Here is an 18,090-nt window from a genome sequence, read left to right as displayed (position 1 = left end):
AAATGTATTGACTTGATTGCATTTTACTTGTGAAACCTGTCAAAATTATGATGCAATATGGTTAATAGTCACTTTTTTTTTATTAAAGATGTTATACCTGGGTGATCCACCCATTTACCCAGGTATCAGTAACAAGGACTCTAGTTTATGTATAACAGTGTCACATGCAGAGTAAAGATCTGCTTTGCTCCAAAAGTCATACCTCCGAGAAGTATCCATTTTAACACCAGTGACATTTTTCATTTCCTGAACCAGCCAACCTGAGGCCAATGAATGAGATTAACAAATTAGTGGCTATTGCCAGCTGTGTTATTCTTACATCAACAGATGTACGTAATTTCCATTCCATCAGGAAAGCCAGTCTCTAACCGACTGTTATTAAATACCTAATACCCATTTATAACATAAGAAAAGCTAGGAGTCACTGAAAAAGTGATCAAACAAGTAAATGTGATTCTTCAAGTATTTTAAGTGTTGCAGATTGTTTTGACTTAGGCTTGTCACAGTTGTATTAACTCATCATTCATGTTTCACCAAAGGAATAATTGGGATGTAAATATACTGATACATCTAACTCGTTTTGTTTTGTAATCTTCAATGTTTAAAAGTCTAGATGATGATGAGTATTTAAACCTATTTCTGATCATTGGAGTTTCGAAGAATGAGAGGTGATCTTATTGGAATACTTAAGATTCTGAGAGAGTTTGACAGGGTTGTTGCTGGAACTGTTTCCTTGAAGTAACCTAGAACTAGGTGACACAGTTTGGGATTGTGGGTTCTCCCACTTAGAATGAAATGAGGAATAATTTCTTCTTTGAGGATCATTCATCTTTGGAATTCTCTACCCCAACGAGCAATGGAAACTAGGTCATTGAATATATTCAAGGCCAAGTTGGACAAAATTTTCTTCTATGATGGAGTCAAAGGGTATGACAGTTCTTTTCCACACACACACACACACACACACACACACACACACACACACACACGCAATGTGTGTGGCACTAGGTAGGCCAGCATTTATTGCTCAGAAGTTAAGAGTCAGTGATGTTGCAGTGGGTCTGGAGTCATGTGTATTCCTAGGTAAGGATATTATTGAACCAGATAGGATTTCCCAACAATCGACAATGATTTCATAGGTATCGAAGGAATAGGAGTTAAGGCCAGATTTAGATCATGATTTAATGGAATGCTGGAGCAACCAGGATGGGCTGAATGGCCAAAAATTTCTGTTTCTTGTGTTATTATTCTTACAACGTAATATTAGACTGCCTTGAGAACTTCAGTGTACTGTTGCCATAACAACACACATTTGTAGACGCTTAACAACCGAAAACAAAATGTAGGTAAACTAAAATTAGGTAATTACTTGAATGTCTATATTTCTGTACAAAAAAAAATTATATTTCTGCTGAAATTTATGACACAAAAACATTCTTCAGGGTAAGCATGACAGTCTGTTACTTTAGGACAGCAGCAGCATACTGTATTTTGTAGTATTATCCTGTTACTGTGGTAACATTGTGTAAAACTTTGTGACTCATTGGAGCACCTTGGGTTCTCTGACACGCAGCACTGGATCCAATTCTACCATGTCTGCACAGTACACTTGAGCTTGACTTGTATGATTTCTGAAAGTCAAGATCAGAGGCCAGAGTATCTCAAGTGTTCATCGGGCCCAATGAGGGTACTGAGCACAAGGGACTTGGAGGTCCATGTACAACTATAAACTGGATTTGATAGGTATCTGATTTTCATTATATGCCTGTCTGAAATGGTCAAGTCCCTGGATAATGCCGCAGCTTCGCAGAAGCTGCTTGAAATGAATGGAAAGGTTGCTTTTAAATGGGGAGGAGGAAAAAATTAGGAATTTCTGCTCTGACTCTCTAGTATGGCAAGCAATTGAACATTATGACAGAGGGAAAGTTATTGAAGCAGCTGAGAGTGGTTTGACCAAACAGTACAGCAACGCTTGCAGGCCCAAGATATCGTTGTAGACATAGATTGACTTCCATAACCAGGTGCCACCATTTAAAGGTGGTAAAGAAAAACTAGGGAGCTATAGACCAGTGAGCCTGACATCGGCGGTGGGCAAGTTGTTGAAAGGAATCCTGAGGGATAGGATTTACATGTATTTAGAAAGGCAAGGGCTAATTAGGGATAGTCAACATGGCTTTGTGTGTGGGAAATCATGTTTCACTAACTTGATTGAGTTCTTTGAAGAAATAACAAAAAGGATTGATGAGGGCAGAGAGGTGGACATAATCTATATGGACTTGAGTTAGGTGTTTGACAGAGTTCCTCATGGTAGAATGGTTAGCAAGGTTAGATCACACGGAATAGAAGGAGAACTAGCCATCTGGATACGGAACTGGCTCAGAGGTAGAAGACAGAGGGTGGTGATGGAGTGTTGCTTTTCAGACTGGAGGCCTGTGACCAGTGATGTGCCACAAGAATCAGTGCTGGGTCCACTGCTTTTCAATATTTGTATAAATTATTTGAATGTGAACGTAGGAGGTATGATTGTAAGTATGCAGATGACAACAAAATTGGAGTTGCAGTGATCAGATGGGCCAATGGGCTGAGGAGTGGCAGAAAGAGTTTGATTTAGATAAATGTGAGGTGCTGAACTTTGGAAAGGTAAATGAGGGCCGGACTTGTACACTTTATGGTAAGGTCTTGGGGAGTGTTGTTGAACAAAGAGACCTTGGAGTGCAGATTCATGGTTCCTTGAAAGTGGAGTTGCAGATAGACAAGATAGTAAAGAAGGTATTTGGTATGCTTGCCTTTATTGGTCAGTGCATTGAGTATAGGAGTTGGGAGGTGAGGTTGCAGCTGTACAGGACATTGGTTTGGCCACTATTGGAATACGCATGTAATTCTGGCCTCCCTGCTATAGGAAGGATGTTGTGAAACTTTGAAAGGGCTCAGAAAAGATTTACAAGGATGTTGTCAGGGTTGGAGAGTTTGAGTTGTAGGGAGAGGCTAAATAGACGGGGACTATTTCCCCTGGAGTGTCGGAGGCTGAGTAGTGACCAGAGGGTTTTTATGATCAAGAGGGGCATGGATAGGGTGTATAGACAAGGTCTTTTCCATAGGGTGGGGGAGTCCAAAACTAGAAGGCATGGGTTTATGATGAGAGGGAAAAGATTTAAAAGAGGCCTTTTTCTTGCAGAGGCTGGTGTGCCAATGGAATGAGCTACTAGAGAAAGTGTTGGAGGCTGGTATAATTACAACATTTAAAAGGCATCTGGATGGGTATATGAATAGGAGGGATTTAGAGGGATATGGGCCAAATGCTGGTAAATGGGACTAGATTTATTTCGGATATCTGGTTGGCATGAACGAGTTGGACTGCAGGATACGTGCTGTATATCTCTGACTAAATTGGCAGCTTTTGCTATTTCAGTATTTACTCTAGATAGTTTGTTGCATTCTTAACAGTAACAACAAAAGTGTTCGGCTCTGTATTGAAGCAGTGTACATGGTGTCATAGGGAAGATTGACTAGAGTTAAGGACTATTGATGATCGTGAACGCATTGCCAGTTGTCAGAAAAACACATCTGGTTCACTTTCCATGAGAGAGAGTGCCTGCTATCCTTATCTGGTTTGACGTATATGTGACCCCAGACCCACAGCAATGTAAACTGTTGACTGCCTCTGCGAACAATTCGGAATGGGCAATAAATGCTGGCCTAGCCAGTGATGCCCACACCCTGTTAATAATTTTTGTTTTAAGAAGTTGGATGCATGTCAGTTCTTGAAATTACACTGTCCCTTCATGTTCCTTCCAAATTAGTTTCTTGTTATAGCCATGCAGCAACGCGGAAGGTATTGAGCAGGCACATACAAGTCATCCACTTAAATATATTTTGTGTGGCCAAGCAAAAAGTTTAAGGCTACCTGCACTTAAATAAATAGGTCATGCAGAACAAACGAGGGGATGTTGGTTCACATGGAATCTCTTTACAACTTTACAGGTAAATCTTTATTTTAAATACTTGTCATGCTCTGCAATTGCAATCTTTCTATCCTGTTTTTCTTTGCAGTCAATGAAATTTTGCAAGTAGAAACCAAAGATAAATATTACAGATGATGTTTTAACTTGCTCATTTTAATCATTCCATAGATTTCGTTTGGCCAAATCTTGTTCACTCTGTATTTAATTGTGTGTAGAAAGATTATTATCACTGAACTGGTGTTACATTGAATCATAATTTTTATTTATGAATCTGTAAAATATTTTTCAGCATCATTGCTCAAGCTTGCTGTTATGACCTTTCAAACAGTGGCCTTTGAATCAAGATAAACTGTTATTTGAGGAAGCACAGTGAATGTAGAACAAATAACAAGTACACTTGTGTCATTCACTGGAGAAAATCAACTTTGAATAAATGATAGTTGCACATTCTCATTTTCTAATTAATGCATTATGGCATTCTCAGTTGGTCCTCTGCAGCAATGGAATATATATATATCTCTTCTTAAGAAGTGTGATTGATTTAGCTGTCTGAAAATCTGTTCCAGATGTCACTCTCCTTCGTCTCAAGGCCTTTATACCTCAACTGTTGTCACGACTGCATATAGAAGCTCTTCTCCATGGCAATATAACAAGACAGGTTGGTTACTTACCTTCAGTTGAACTAAAGGAGGATATTCTCACAACTCACACACATTAATTTAACAAGTATACTAATCTACCATGCATTCCTATTGCAGTAATTTTTTTGGTTTGAAACTAGAAGTCAAATATGTTGAAATGTTTTTAACTTCTGGATCAGTGTCCATTTTCAGAAACATGGATCCTGTTGTGGAATGGTAGAATTACAATTGTACAAAGCAATAATAACACAATTGTTACAGTACATAAGGAGGCCCTTCAGACTGCTGTGTCTGTGTCAGCTTTCCAGTTGAGCAGTTCATCTGGTGTCACCCCTGTCTTCGCCCTGTAATGTGTGCATTCTTTTTCTGATAACCCATTTAAATCTCTTGATTGAGCCTGCCTCTGCCACGTTCTTAGGAAGTCCATTCCAGATATTAACCACTTGCATAAAAATTTTACTATCATCCTGCCATTATTACTTTTGCCAATTGCCTTCAGTATGTGTTTTCTTATTCTTGATCCCTCCACCAATGCAAGCAGTTTTTCCTTCTCCTGCTCTAAGCAGATCCCTTGTGGTTATGAATACCTCAGTCAAATCTCCTCTCAGCCTACTCTTCACGGAGAACAGTCCCAACTTTTCCATTCTATCAATTAACTAAAGTTCCTCATGCTATTCTTCCATCTTTTCTGCTCCTTCTGTAATGCCTCCACATCCTTCTGAAAGTCTGATGCCCAGCAGAACCCAAAGAACTATGGATGCCGGAAATCGGAAACCAAAACACAAATTGCAAGTCTGGCAGCATCTGTAGAGAGAAAGCAGAGTTAACATTTCGGGTCCATTGATGGCTACGCAAAGGATTTCCCTTCTTTTAAATACTTTTTGCATTAAGATTGCTTTATTCAATTTGTGGATTTTGCAAAAAGAGAAACTTCATCAAATAGGAAGTTCTAAAAATAAGGTTTGGTGCTTTAAGTAAAAAAGTTAAATCACCAAAATGAACATATCATTTGTGTCACAATGACATCCTATCCAGGTTCCGAAGTTAATACTTTTCTGTTAAAATGTGTGTTTTGTCTTGACAAATGTCAGTTATACCCATTAACTTTACATTAACAATGAACTGTTAAATACAGAAGAGAAGCCAGCAGGTTTTGGCAGGAATCCACAAATATACAAAATACTGAAGCCGCTGAAATAACATAAGATCATCTCTCTCCCCTGCTCTTTTTGCAAATGACAATGTGGATAGTTCATTCAATGAGTCAACACAGCCACAGAGAGCCAAACTGCCTCTGTTTGCTGTAAGACTCTACAATGAGCTCAACCCACACTTACACTTCTAAAAATGATAGCCATGTGACATGCTGTCTCTAGTCACTTCAGAAAATGTTCCTTCAAAAAGTCATCATGCCTGCTTAAGAATCAGCTATTGGTTTAATAGTGGACTGCTGCTTCAGAACTGACCTAGTTGTGCTTTATCTGTCAGTCGTTGAAGTTTAAGTTGAACCTTAGGTAGAATATTTTAAACAACTTGACCAATAAAATTGTTTCATCAGTTTGACAACTGGGTGAGGATATTTGGAAATGATGCAGTATCTTGTTAACGTAAGTATTTACTTTGCATTTTTTCCTGGTTGGACAGAAGTCTCACTCACTTAATGGTATGAACCTCTGGTGCTTACACTCTTTTTATTATTTTATTTTCTTGGTTGCTGATCGATTTATCAAAGCTGTAAAACAAGTGCATTAGAACACAGAGCATACCTCACATAGGGAGATGTTTGCTTGTCATGTAAAATGGTTACATTTTGGTGGAACAGCTTGTGAAGCAGAAATTTGTCCCCAAGACGTGTAGGCCAGCAAGGATTTTTACAATATTGGTAATATATGGTACTTTGCCCTGTCAATGCAGAATGTTGTTTTCCCAACACATGAAACAAATGGCAAGATGGCGGCAGGGTAAGACGCTCCATTCGGAGCTTGACTTTGCTTGCCAGTTCTCTTTTTCTCTTTTCTTTCTTGGTCCTTCCTTTTTTTCTCTCCCTTTGTCTCTCTATCTCTGTAGTAATTCTATCCTCCTCCCCCACCCCTTTTAACGACCTACCCAAGAAGTCTGGAAGAAGGTGGGTGGCAACCGGGAACCATGTGGCAGCAGCTGAATGTGTGGATTGTGTCCTGTGGTGACAGTCGATGGAGCATAGGCCGGAGCGACAGCGGTGGATCAAGAGTGAGCTGGCGAGAGAGGGCCAGTGAGGTGGCAGCAGCAGCAAGATCGGACAAATGAAGCAGCCCGGAGCGGGATGCTGATGGAGGCTGGAAATCCCAGAGCGGGATGGCGGCGGAGGCAAGGCGGGAGCTGGAAAGCCCGGAGCGGGATGGCGGCGGGGGCTGGAAAGCCCGGAGCGGGATGGCGGCGGAGGCAGGGCGGGGGCTGGAAAGCCCGGAGCGGGATGGCGGCGGAGGAAAGGGAAGTTGGACTGTCAAGTTTTTTTTTTCTTATTCCAAAGTTAATGTGAATGGCGTCATGTATGCACGGTGAAGATACACACTTTTCACTGTATTTTTACATTGAATATATGTGACAATAAATGATCCAATTCGAATTTGAACAACAGCCTATATATTAGGAGCCATCCTTTAATATAAACTGGATGTTTTTAATAGTGTTGGGAGTTGTTGCAGAACTGTTGCCTGAAGAGGTATGGCATAAAACTTTTCATGTTAGTTGGCATTATCAAACCTATTGGAGTTGAGTTGAAATGATCACTTGATCATAATTTTCTTCTTTTGTGAAAGGTTTTGATTTCTCAATGTTTGTTTGAAGTTCGATGAATTTCAGTTGTTTACCAGTAGCTTATAAAAATAGCCTTTATCTTACTTCGTATTAGCAATCAGAAATGGGAGCGGCAATATTTTTCCCCACGCCTCACTAACCCAGAGATTCTAAGACTAATCATATTACATTGGGTAAGGTCTAATTCAACGAGGACCAGGGAAGAATCCCAGTCCGATCTAGATTGACTGTTTATTAAAACACTGGCAGGGATGTGTGGGATGCGATCCAAACACTTCATAAATCAATGTTATTTGCTTGCTTTTTGTAATCCATCATTGATTTCATGGCAGAGCACAGCATTTCTTTTGAAGGCCACTATAATTTTGGAGAAAAGCACAATAGAGATGTCTAGCTAGCTCATCCTGATGCTATAAGTTCAACAGTAAGCTCAATGCAAAGAGAAAATATGCTTTTTTTTAAGGAATGTCAGTCCTGTCTGTTCAGCCCACTGATCCGTGCACGTGTCTTCCAACCGATAAAGAGATTCTATCCATTCTGTTTCCTGAGGGAATGTCCATCATTGTTTTCTTAGCCTGCAAAAGTAAGTGAGGACATGTGAGATATTCATGCAACTCTTCTGTTTCTCATCGGACGAGGGGTGCATCCTGCTTTGAATGGGTGGGCAAGATGGATTCCTGAAAGCCCAACTTAACCAGGCAGGTAATGCCCACTGTTTCTAGTGAGTCCTGCGCCATTTTGAGTTTGCTGTCTCATTTGCAATGAACTGCTGGTGAAGCAAGCACTTTCTGTAGCTTGAAGATAGGTGCAAGGCAAGACACTTCTAGCTTCTGTTTTTGGTTTGAGGAGCGAGAGTTCACCTGAAAGCCCACGAACACACTCCTCCTTTAAAGGTTATTGGTTAGACAGTTCAGTGTTTTCTGCAGGTGGGCAAAGCCCATAAGCTGATGTTGCATTCAGTTTGTACCTTGAAATCATAGTCCTGATCCTATACTTGGTAGGACTGTTATTTGCATATTTTTAGCTGCCTCCTGTTAAAGCAGTAAGTCTTCTGTCATTTCATCCTAAAGTATCAACTGCCTGCACACCAGCAACACAAGTGTCCTAATAGTTCAATGTAATTGCTGCCCCTTTAACACTGGGTGCAAGTTAAGATCAGTACCAAGTTCTTTCACTGTTCTATTCACAAATGTACATCTTCACTAATCAATTCTGACCTTGGTCTGCAAACAGTATTTATTTAACTTTCCTCTCTACAGTCAACAAGTGATGTCTACTGTGGCACATTTGACCTTTTTCTGTTCCTGTTCCTTTAGTTCGCAATCCTGTAAATGTAAACCCAATCCCAACTAGAGACCTAAAAATGCTCATTGTAAACCAGCTCACCTTAACTGCTTTTGCTTGGAATAGAAATATTCCTTGGATACACTCAAGTAACTGTCTTGAGTGGGTTTGTGATTGTAATTAAGCTAAAATGTCAACTCACCACTGTGCCATCACCTGTTGAGCAAAGCATAAAATGTTAAAAATTGTTTCTTACTCCAAATGTTAAACTAAAAAATAACATTGTACCATTTGTGTAGTGGCTTTCTCTTGCATTATTTCCTGCCGTACACTAAAAAGTGTTTAGATTTTTTTCTTTGAAGTTCATATTGTTTCATCTTAGACAGGAATAACTTTAAAGATTGCAATTATCAAAGTAGAAATTGACAGCTATTTTGTGGAGACCACTGCGGAGCTGGGATAAATTGTATACGTGTCGTTTTTTTTCCTCTTCACCCCTCATCTTTCTTTCATACTTTGTCATACTAAAGTGCTTGCTTGTTCATCATCCAGTTCTGATGGAGGGTGTACATGTGGAATGTCATAACCAGTTATCTTTCCCTCTTTTATAAATACCAGCTGATCTTTATCTTTCCAGCATTTTCTATTTTTCAGTTAGTAACAGTATTATTCAGATGAGCTTCAATAAAAATGTGCAATTCAAAGATGTTAGCTTTTTTCTTAAGCTTTTAATCTATTTTCTCTATTCTAGACTTCTTTGAGTATTCTACAAATGGTCGAAGACACCCTGATTCAGCATGCTCATACTAAACCTCTTCTTCCCAGTCAACTTACCAGATACAGAGAGGTGCAACTTCCTGATCGTAAGTTAAGTTTCAATTCTTTCTTTTCTCTCTCATAACCATTTAGTGTGTTTTGAGATTCCATCTTTTTTCATGAAAATTGAACTGAAGACTAAATTAATTATCAACTTTAGGACATTGCAAATCAGACTGCAGAATAACGTGCCATTAAATTAACTAATCCAAGATAACACTTTTTAAAATAATCCAAAGCTAGTTAGTTAGGTAGCACAATCCTGAAATTATTTGAAAACAAAACATTGAAAGTAATCAGCAGAATCCTGTGTAATTTGCGAGTCACACAGAGGCTCTGCACTTGCGATTTTATTGATGAGTTTATTGCCCTTTTTTTTTTAAATAGAAAGTAGTTGCTGTATTATAATCTCCTAATTGGACCAGCTTATTTTTTTATGATTGAAGACTACTTAAGCAAAACCTTTTACATGGTTTCAGCTGGGAGACCAACATTTTGTTTTTAAAAACTCCAGCCATGTTTTTTTTTTAAAAACACTGGAAAGATGTTCTGAAATTAACTAGATTCCTTCCCAAACAAAAAGCTGTTTTATTTTTGGAATTGGTAAAGCTATCATACCGATGTAATTTGGCATATTCTTTTCCTGGCAATGACTCAAAATAATTGTTGGTGGTTTTTTTGGTTCAAGCTGAAAATAGCAATTTTGAACTAATTGGAGTGAGCAAAGTTAAGTCACCAAAGTGAGCAGCGAGCCATGATTGGACATTCATTAAAATAGTCCTGTGCAATTCACTAAAATTAACCCATTGCTCCTTCTGTAAATGCAGATTATAACGTATTGTGAACATACCATTACAAATAACCGATGTATTAAAACAGTACATTCTTGTTGCATGGTTGCCTAGATGAGTTTGCTTTATAATCCTGTAATTTATTAATTACACAGGTTTGTTTTCAATCAACTATCACAAACAATGTTTAAAATCTGGAAAGGCCCTGTAAGGATCTTAAAGTTGCAACATGAACAAAATTTTGGCTTTTGTACATAATCTTTAGCAAAAATGGCTAGTCTTTTTGGCTCAAAGAACACCCCTTCAATGTTTTGAACCTTAATTTACTGTCCTAGCATTTGCAACTAGATGTGCGGTTTTTCTTAATACCTTGTCAGAGGCCTTGGTTGTCAGTTTAAAAGTATAATTTTGTTGCCAGTTTTTGGAATATAATCGACAAATATCAAGTGCATCAGTGTAAAAGGAAATATGTATCTAAGTGTTAGTCACTCAAATATTCCGACAACATCTTTTATTCATGTAAATTAAAAACCCATGAATTGTTATTTCAAAGTTGGAAGCATGTGATTATGAACATTGTTTCAGTTTTAAGGCTATCTGAATTAAACTGCACAACAGGATGTGGCCAAAAAAATGCAGCCAAAGATTAGATCCTTCAGGCTTTTTTGTTTGGGAGACTATTTAGAACAAGTTGGTTCAGCTGAACCTTCTTAACTTCAGATATAAACCTATTTATGCTGCATGCTCTTAAGTACAAGGGCATTGAACATTTGCAAACTAAGCTGAAGTAAAAATTGATAAACAATCTAATTCTCAATTTTATACTTTTATGATTCCTGCAGGTTAGCGATAGTGTTAATGTAGTGAGATTAAAGATAACCAGATTCAGACAGACTTGTAAGAAGAACCTAATTACCTTTTTATTTTTAGCTCATTGTAAGGAAAGTGATTAAAGGAGATGTATTGTTTCAGTCTCCTAATTGCCAGTCTTCCTGGAGAAAGATTGCTGATGGCAGTTTGAATTAGCAGCAAGTCCACTCATCAGGGTCATACTAAAGCAATTTGCTATGTAACAAAGCGGAGTGTGACCCCACCGCCCCCATAACTAAAACCAGAAAACCCAGAGAAGCTTGCCTCATCTCATAATCTGTTGAATGAACTGTGAAAAGTAATATAATCTGCCTCTCACTGACTCCCCCCCGCCGACCTTCTGTTATAAAGGGGAAGTTAAATGAAATGAACTCCTGACAGTCACTCTATAACCAACAAGTAACAATTTATTTATCTCACTCTAACAGTGAACAAATTAACAGAACTATTAACAAACCAAACAATTCTCCCTTATGTGCTAACAATTCCTGAATAAAACAAAATTCTAATGGTATGCTGTTCCAATAGATATAAGTCCCACTTATATATATCAAATTAATTTTAAAAAATTAAAATGTATTTTGGCTGTAATTTTGAGAGATTAAGTCTTCAGGAATGTTCTTTGCCTTCTCCACTGTCTTCCAGTCCAGACACCTTCCTTCATTGAATTCTTGTCAGGAATATTAGCCAAGAGTGTCATATTATCTTTATTTATATGGTGCTTACTCTGAGATCTTAGAGATTTCTGTGAGGGCCAGCGATTTTCTCTTTCTTTAGAGCTGGTGGTTGTTGAGAGCTGTGGTCTTAACAGATGGCAGTTTGCTCTCAACCCATCCTCTAATGCCCTCCTCCTCCACATCCTCAATGACCCATCAATCTCCCACAATAGGATTGGTCCAAGGCCATCAAAACCATCAGGCCCAAATTCAATGGGCCTCAGCATCCAGGGCCGAGCCCAAACCAACCAGCCAAATTCAAAAACCTGTTGACCTACCAAAAATGCTGTCCTGCCTGCCAACAGCACCCATGATACAATGGCTCAACCCCGAGGACTCTCCGCACATCCGCTGCTGCCTGCAGACACTTCCTTCAATCTCCAAGCCCAAAAAAACACACCCTTCAAAGATACCACACCCACCCACCACCACCGCCACCACTCTCAAACTCCAACATCCTGCCCTCCAATCCACAAGCACCACACCAACGTCGGATCAGCTATCACAAGGAATGTTAAGAGAACTGGTGCATGTCTGTAGAAAACCTAATGATTGCTTCTGTCCTGCATGCCATACATAGGAGGCTGGTTTGTGTACCAGCAAAGGAATGAGGTACATAACAATTGTGGAATTGAGATCTACTACCAGACAGACATGCAGAACACCCATGAAAATATGTTACTGGAGCTTTTTTGTCAAATCATATCGGAGCCATGCTTCAACACACTGCGGACTAAAGAGCAATTAGGTATGTCAAGATTCATCATTTGTAAGATCACAATGACTAGTTTAATGAGCATGATGTTTCAGTTGTATGCGACCACTTTATTTGAAAATCTTAATTCATTTTCAGTTTTTTTTTATAGAATTAAACCTCTTGTTTGTTGACCATCAGAAATATTGTCAGTGATGCTGAACTAATTTGTTAACGTCTAAAAGAATGCTCTGTTGTAGTTTTGATTTCCATACTTGCTATTATTAAGCAATTGTAACTGCTGACAACAGAAAATAACTGTTTTAACTTTGTATCTCTGTTACTTTGCTCCCAAAGCAAGTAGCATTAGTTTTATGTCCAAAACATTTATACTGTTTCTCATCTTTTGTGGTGTAAAAGCTGAACAAAGATATTCCTGATAAGAGTTGTCTCTTTTTGATCCAAGTTGTTTTTCTTTGTGTTGTTTTGGGTACATATAAATTAGGGAAGAGGCAATGGCCAATGGTATTATCTACCCACTGTGAATCCAGATTCCCAGTAAATGTTCTGGAGAGAATAAAGACTGCAGATGCAGTAAGAAAGTACCCAAATCTCCAATTTATGCAAACCTATTTTAGTTTTAGCTGGCATTAACGTAAAATCTGGAGTTTGGATTTTGTAATTGTGAGATTTGAGCAAGTTTATTTTCACGGGTTCCATTGGTCGAGCGGCCTAGTTAAGAACCAGCTGAAACCACATGCTCATGTTAATTGGCTCAGCTGGGCCCTTTGTGTAAGGTATATATGTAAGTAGCCAACAAAATCAGACTTAGCACTTGAGTGCAGTTTACTGTTTAGTGCTGGAGTTGGGAATCTCATGGAATTCAGCAGTGGAACGAAAGAACTGTTTGATTCCTTTTTCCTAAATAAAGCAGCTAATTGGGAAGTATTTCTGTAGACCACCTGAAGTGCTGCCAGTGATTGTGATGCTGAAACAATTTGTTACTGTTAATAAGAATGCTGTGTTGTAGCTTTGATTTCCAAACTTGCTATAGTTAAGACCTAGCAAGATGTACTGCTAAGGCTGTGTAAGATTCTGGTCAGACCACATTTGAAATATTGTGAGCAATTTTGCGCCCTGTATCTAAGGAATTCGTATCCCTTTTAAATTAAAAAAAGTCTTCAGTTTGTGTTCAGGTCTGTAGCCTTTTTTCCTCTCCTTACAAATTGCTTGTTAGATATAAGATTGATACTGTGCATTTAAAAAATACAATAACGTGTAAAGAAAGTGTGAATAGTTAGTGCAGGTTAAGATACTAAATACGGGAAGTAAGGTAATGTGTTGCAACTGCAGCATTTGGGAGCTGCTGGACACCAAGCTGATCAACAGGGAACACATCTACAGCAAATATATGCAGCTTGAGCAACTTCAGATCTGGGTTAAGCTGGAGTCCTAGCTGCAGATGTTGTACTACATTAAGGAAGGAAAAGTTACCTGGGCACATGCTCCAGGAGTAGTCATGCCTTTTAGGTTAGGTAATTCAAACTTAGTCTGTGCACAGGGGCAGAAGGGTGTGATTGCAGGTGAGGCAAATATGTGGACCCAAGGTCGAGCTTCATTGCCTGCAATTGTCCAGCAGTTACAAGGTTGTTGCAAGCTGTGCAAATGAGAGTGGGCGCTGTAGAGGGGGTCAGTAAACTGACATAAATATAGGGATAGACACTGTTTTCTGCAGCCATAAACATGAGTCCTGAAGGCTGTTTGCCTGCCTGGTGCCAACATTACAAACATCTCTTTGGGCCTGTGGTAGAACTTAGAGTCTGAAGAGAGGGATCAGTTGTTGTCATACACATTGATATGAATAACTTTGATAGGTCTAGAAAAGAAGTTCTGCCAGAAGAGTTCAAGCAGTTACAAGCAAAACTAAAATCTCGAACCTCCAAAGTAGTAATCTCCAGATTACTACCTGTGCCATGGGCAAACTGGCATTGGATAAATGAACTCCAGGAGTTAAGTATGTCACTCATGGATTCTGTGCGAGGAATGGTTTCAGTTTATGGCACCAGTACTGAGGTTAAAGGAGCTTGTTCTGGTGATGGGCTTCACTTGAATCACACTGGGATCGGTGTCCTAACAAATCGAATAACTAAGGCTTTAAACTAATTTGGGAGGTGGATGAATTCATAAGTTGGGAAACACAGACTTACAAAGCAAATGGATATGATGACAATGCAGGGCACATTTTAGATAACTCTGAGAGTGGGAAAAGAAGATAGTGTATAAGCATTTCAAGACAACAGCAAATAATGTCAAAGGAGAAATATGGTAAAAATGCAAAATTAATGCCTCTATACATGAATGTATATAGCATTCAAATCAAAACAAATGAGCTCATGGCACAAATTGAGGTTAATAGATATGATCTTAAAGCTATTACAGAGAAATGGTTACAAGGAGATCAAAGCTGGCAACAATATTCCTCACTTCTGAGGAAGGGCCACCGGACCCAAAACGTTAATTTTGATTTCTCTACACAGATGCTGCTGGACCCATTGAGCTTTTCCAGAAACTTCTGATTTTGTTTCTGATTTACAGAATCTGCAGTTCTTTTGGTTTTTATTCAGGGTATGTGATTTTGTGGAGGGACAGGCTGGAAAAAAAGCGCTCTCAGGTAGCTATGTTAGAATGAAATGGAACAAGCGCGTTAACCAGAAATAATCTTAGATCATATGGTACAGAATCCGTAAATCTGTGCCTCCAATGGCAAGGAGAAAGTATGGGTGGGAGGAGTTTATAGGTCACCTAACTGTAGCTGCTCTGTAGGACAGAATAAAACAAGTATTAATGAGGGCATGTTAAAAATTCAGTGATGAGGGCAGAGTTGGCTGGTGTGAAGTGGAAAAAAACTGAGGGAAACAAAGGCAGAAAAATTTATCACATCATGACAGGACTAAATATTTTTTTCTCCTAGAGCCCAAAATCCCTGCCAGAGTGGGATGGAGTAGGTTTATGTCTATTCCCTTCACCAACATCTCTTGAAAAGGGAGGAGATAGATTTGAGGTTGCAGTAAAGGTTTCCTTGTTGTAATCTAGAAAGAAGTTGGAAAATGTATTGACATCTGTAGTCACCAAACGTTCCTCACCTGAGTTCTAGAACATGTTTTTTTGAGAGGTGGTGAACATGCTGCAGGGTGTTGAAAACAGCTGAAAAGTACACACCAGAGTTCTCTGAGGGTTGTAAGTATAATCAAGATTGAGATTGACGGGTGTTGAAGTTGCATTGGAAGTGAGCAGGTAAGTGGAATTAAGATAGATCAGCCATGATTATATTGAATGGCAGAGAAAGCTCAAGCCAAAAAGCTGTCTACTTCCATTTCCTATTTTCTCATGAAATCATTTTTTCCCCACACACATGGCATTGGAAATCTGGCACTGTCTTTCCAAAAATCTCTGGTTTTTGGGAAAACTGAAATTTTCAGCAATGAGTTTGACATAGCTTTATTAGGTAAGTGTCAACTGGATCAAAGATGAATTAGTAGGATTCATACACAGCTATCATAACTGCATAGAACAGAAGAGCATGTTGGAGAGCTGATCTAATCTTCTCGTGTATTCCAGAGCTCTTCATTCTCTGCTAACAAATTTAAGTAGCCCTCTGGGAAGAAAGGACAGTTTATAGAATTAACTGAAAAGGAATGAAAAGGAATTAGAAGACCATAAAAAATAGAAACGGGAGTATGCTATTCGGCCCCTCGAGCCTGCTGTAACATTGACTGGGATCGTGGCTGATCTGACATTCCTTAGTCCACTTTCCTACCTTTTCCCTAAGCCTTGCTTCACCTACAGATCAAGAACTTAATTATCTCAGCCTTAAATATACACAAGGACTGTGTCCCCACAGTTCTCTATGGTAAGGAGTTTCGAAGACACTTAACCCTCTAAGAAAAGAAATTCGTCCTCATCTCCGTTTTAAATTGGCAGCTGTTTATTCTGAGACTATGCACTCTAGTCCTAGACTCTCCCATGAGAGAAAAAAATCCTCTCAGCATTTACTGTGTAGGACCCCTTAAGAATCTTATATATTTCAAATAAGATCACTCCTCGTTCTTCTAAACTTCAGTGTGGAGAGTCCCAACCTGTTTAACCTTTGCTCATAAGACAGTCCCTCCATACCATAGATCATCCTTGTGAACTGCCTCTGATGATATAATATCTTTTCTTAAATAAGCAGACCAAAACTGCTCTGACTACTCCAGATGTGGTGTCACCAGCACCTCGTACAGTTGCAGTCAGACTTCCCTACTCTGTCACTCCATTGCCCTTGAAATAGGGGACAATATTCCGTTAGCTTGATTGCCTGCTGCATCGGTGCGTTAGCTTTGTGTTTCATCTATAAGTACTCCAAGTTCTTATGTGTTCCAGCTTTCTGCAGTTTTCCTCCTTTTAAATAATAATCTGTTCTTTTGTTCCCCTTTCAAAATGAACAACTTCACATTTTCCCATGTTATACCTCTTTTGCCATGTTTTTGCCCATTTTTTTAACCTATCAATATCTCTGTAAACTGTTTGTATCCCCCTCACCACTTGCCTTTACACTTATTTTTGTGTCATCTCCAAATTTGGATACAGTATGTTTACTTCCTTCCTCCATGTCATAATTATATCAACTTCATTTTATGTTTTAGATGTATCACTAATCAGCCACATTTAATTGATGCAAAATTTTAAGTTGCATAATTGATTTTTATATCTTAATTATTTTCATGATTGTACGAACTTGAAATCTCCTTTGTCATTATAGGTTACATTGTATTTAGTGGTCCACGGCGATCAAATGGTGTACAAGGCCTCCGTTTTATTATTCAGTCAGAAAGACCACCCAGTTACCTGGAGAGCAGGGTGGAGGCTTTTCTGAAAACCATGGAAAAGCATATCAAGGAAATGACAGAGGACGCTTTTCAGAAGCATGTTCAAGCTCTAGCAGTTAGAAGACTTGATAAACCAAAGAAGCTCTCAGCAGAGTGCGCTAAACACTGGAGTGAAATCATCTCTCAGCAGTACAACTTTGACCGAGGTATAGTAAAATAAATTAATGTTGCTGAGAATTTGAGTATTAATAATGTTATCTTAATATAGCAATGCATTTTAAGGCTCAAATGATCTCAAAATACAAAATTGGGTGATTTTACGTGAAGAGCAAGTCTGTGTAGTTTCTTTTTAAATAAGATTTCACCCCACATTCCTTATTGTGCTACATGCAAAAGGGAAGGCATACGCCCTTCTCCCTCAAGCATCTGCTCCTATTTCTTTATGGTTTGGAGAGATGGCACATCAGGTTTATTCTGTGATAATACATTTGGTGCATTGCAGAAACAAAGCTAAAATTTGAAGACAAGGTAACACAGTGTGGAGCTGGAGGAACACAGCAGGCCAGGCAGCATCACAAAGCAGGAAAGTTGACATTTTGGGTCGGGACCCTTTTGACCCAATATGTCAACTTTCCTGCTCTTGTGATACTGC

At 38.9% G+C, this 18,090-nt stretch overlaps 1 protein-coding gene across 4 annotated transcripts in view; it reads left to right on the top strand.

Moving 5' to 3' along the window:
• The window catches only part of ide (insulin-degrading enzyme), a 129,212-nt gene that overhangs the window by 74,286 nt on the left and 36,836 nt on the right, over window positions 1-18,090 (top strand). For all 4 annotated transcript variants that reach the window (XM_048608724.1, XM_020511533.2, XM_020511525.2 and 1 more), the window contains exons 18-21: window positions 4,529-4,620; window positions 9,435-9,546; window positions 12,457-12,624; window positions 17,372-17,644. In XM_048608724.1, the coding sequence (XP_048464681.1) occupies window positions 4,529-4,620; window positions 9,435-9,546; window positions 12,457-12,624; window positions 17,372-17,644 (645 nt within the window). The remainder of the gene's footprint in view (window positions 1-4,528; window positions 4,621-9,434; window positions 9,547-12,456; window positions 12,625-17,371; window positions 17,645-18,090) is intronic.

This window comes from Rhincodon typus, chromosome 20, assembly GCF_021869965.1.
Source record: "Rhincodon typus isolate 14 chromosome 20, sRhiTyp1.1, whole genome shotgun sequence".
NCBI lineage: Eukaryota > Metazoa > Chordata > Chondrichthyes > Orectolobiformes > Rhincodontidae > Rhincodon > Rhincodon typus.
This window is presented reverse-complemented; position numbering and strand designations above follow the sequence as displayed.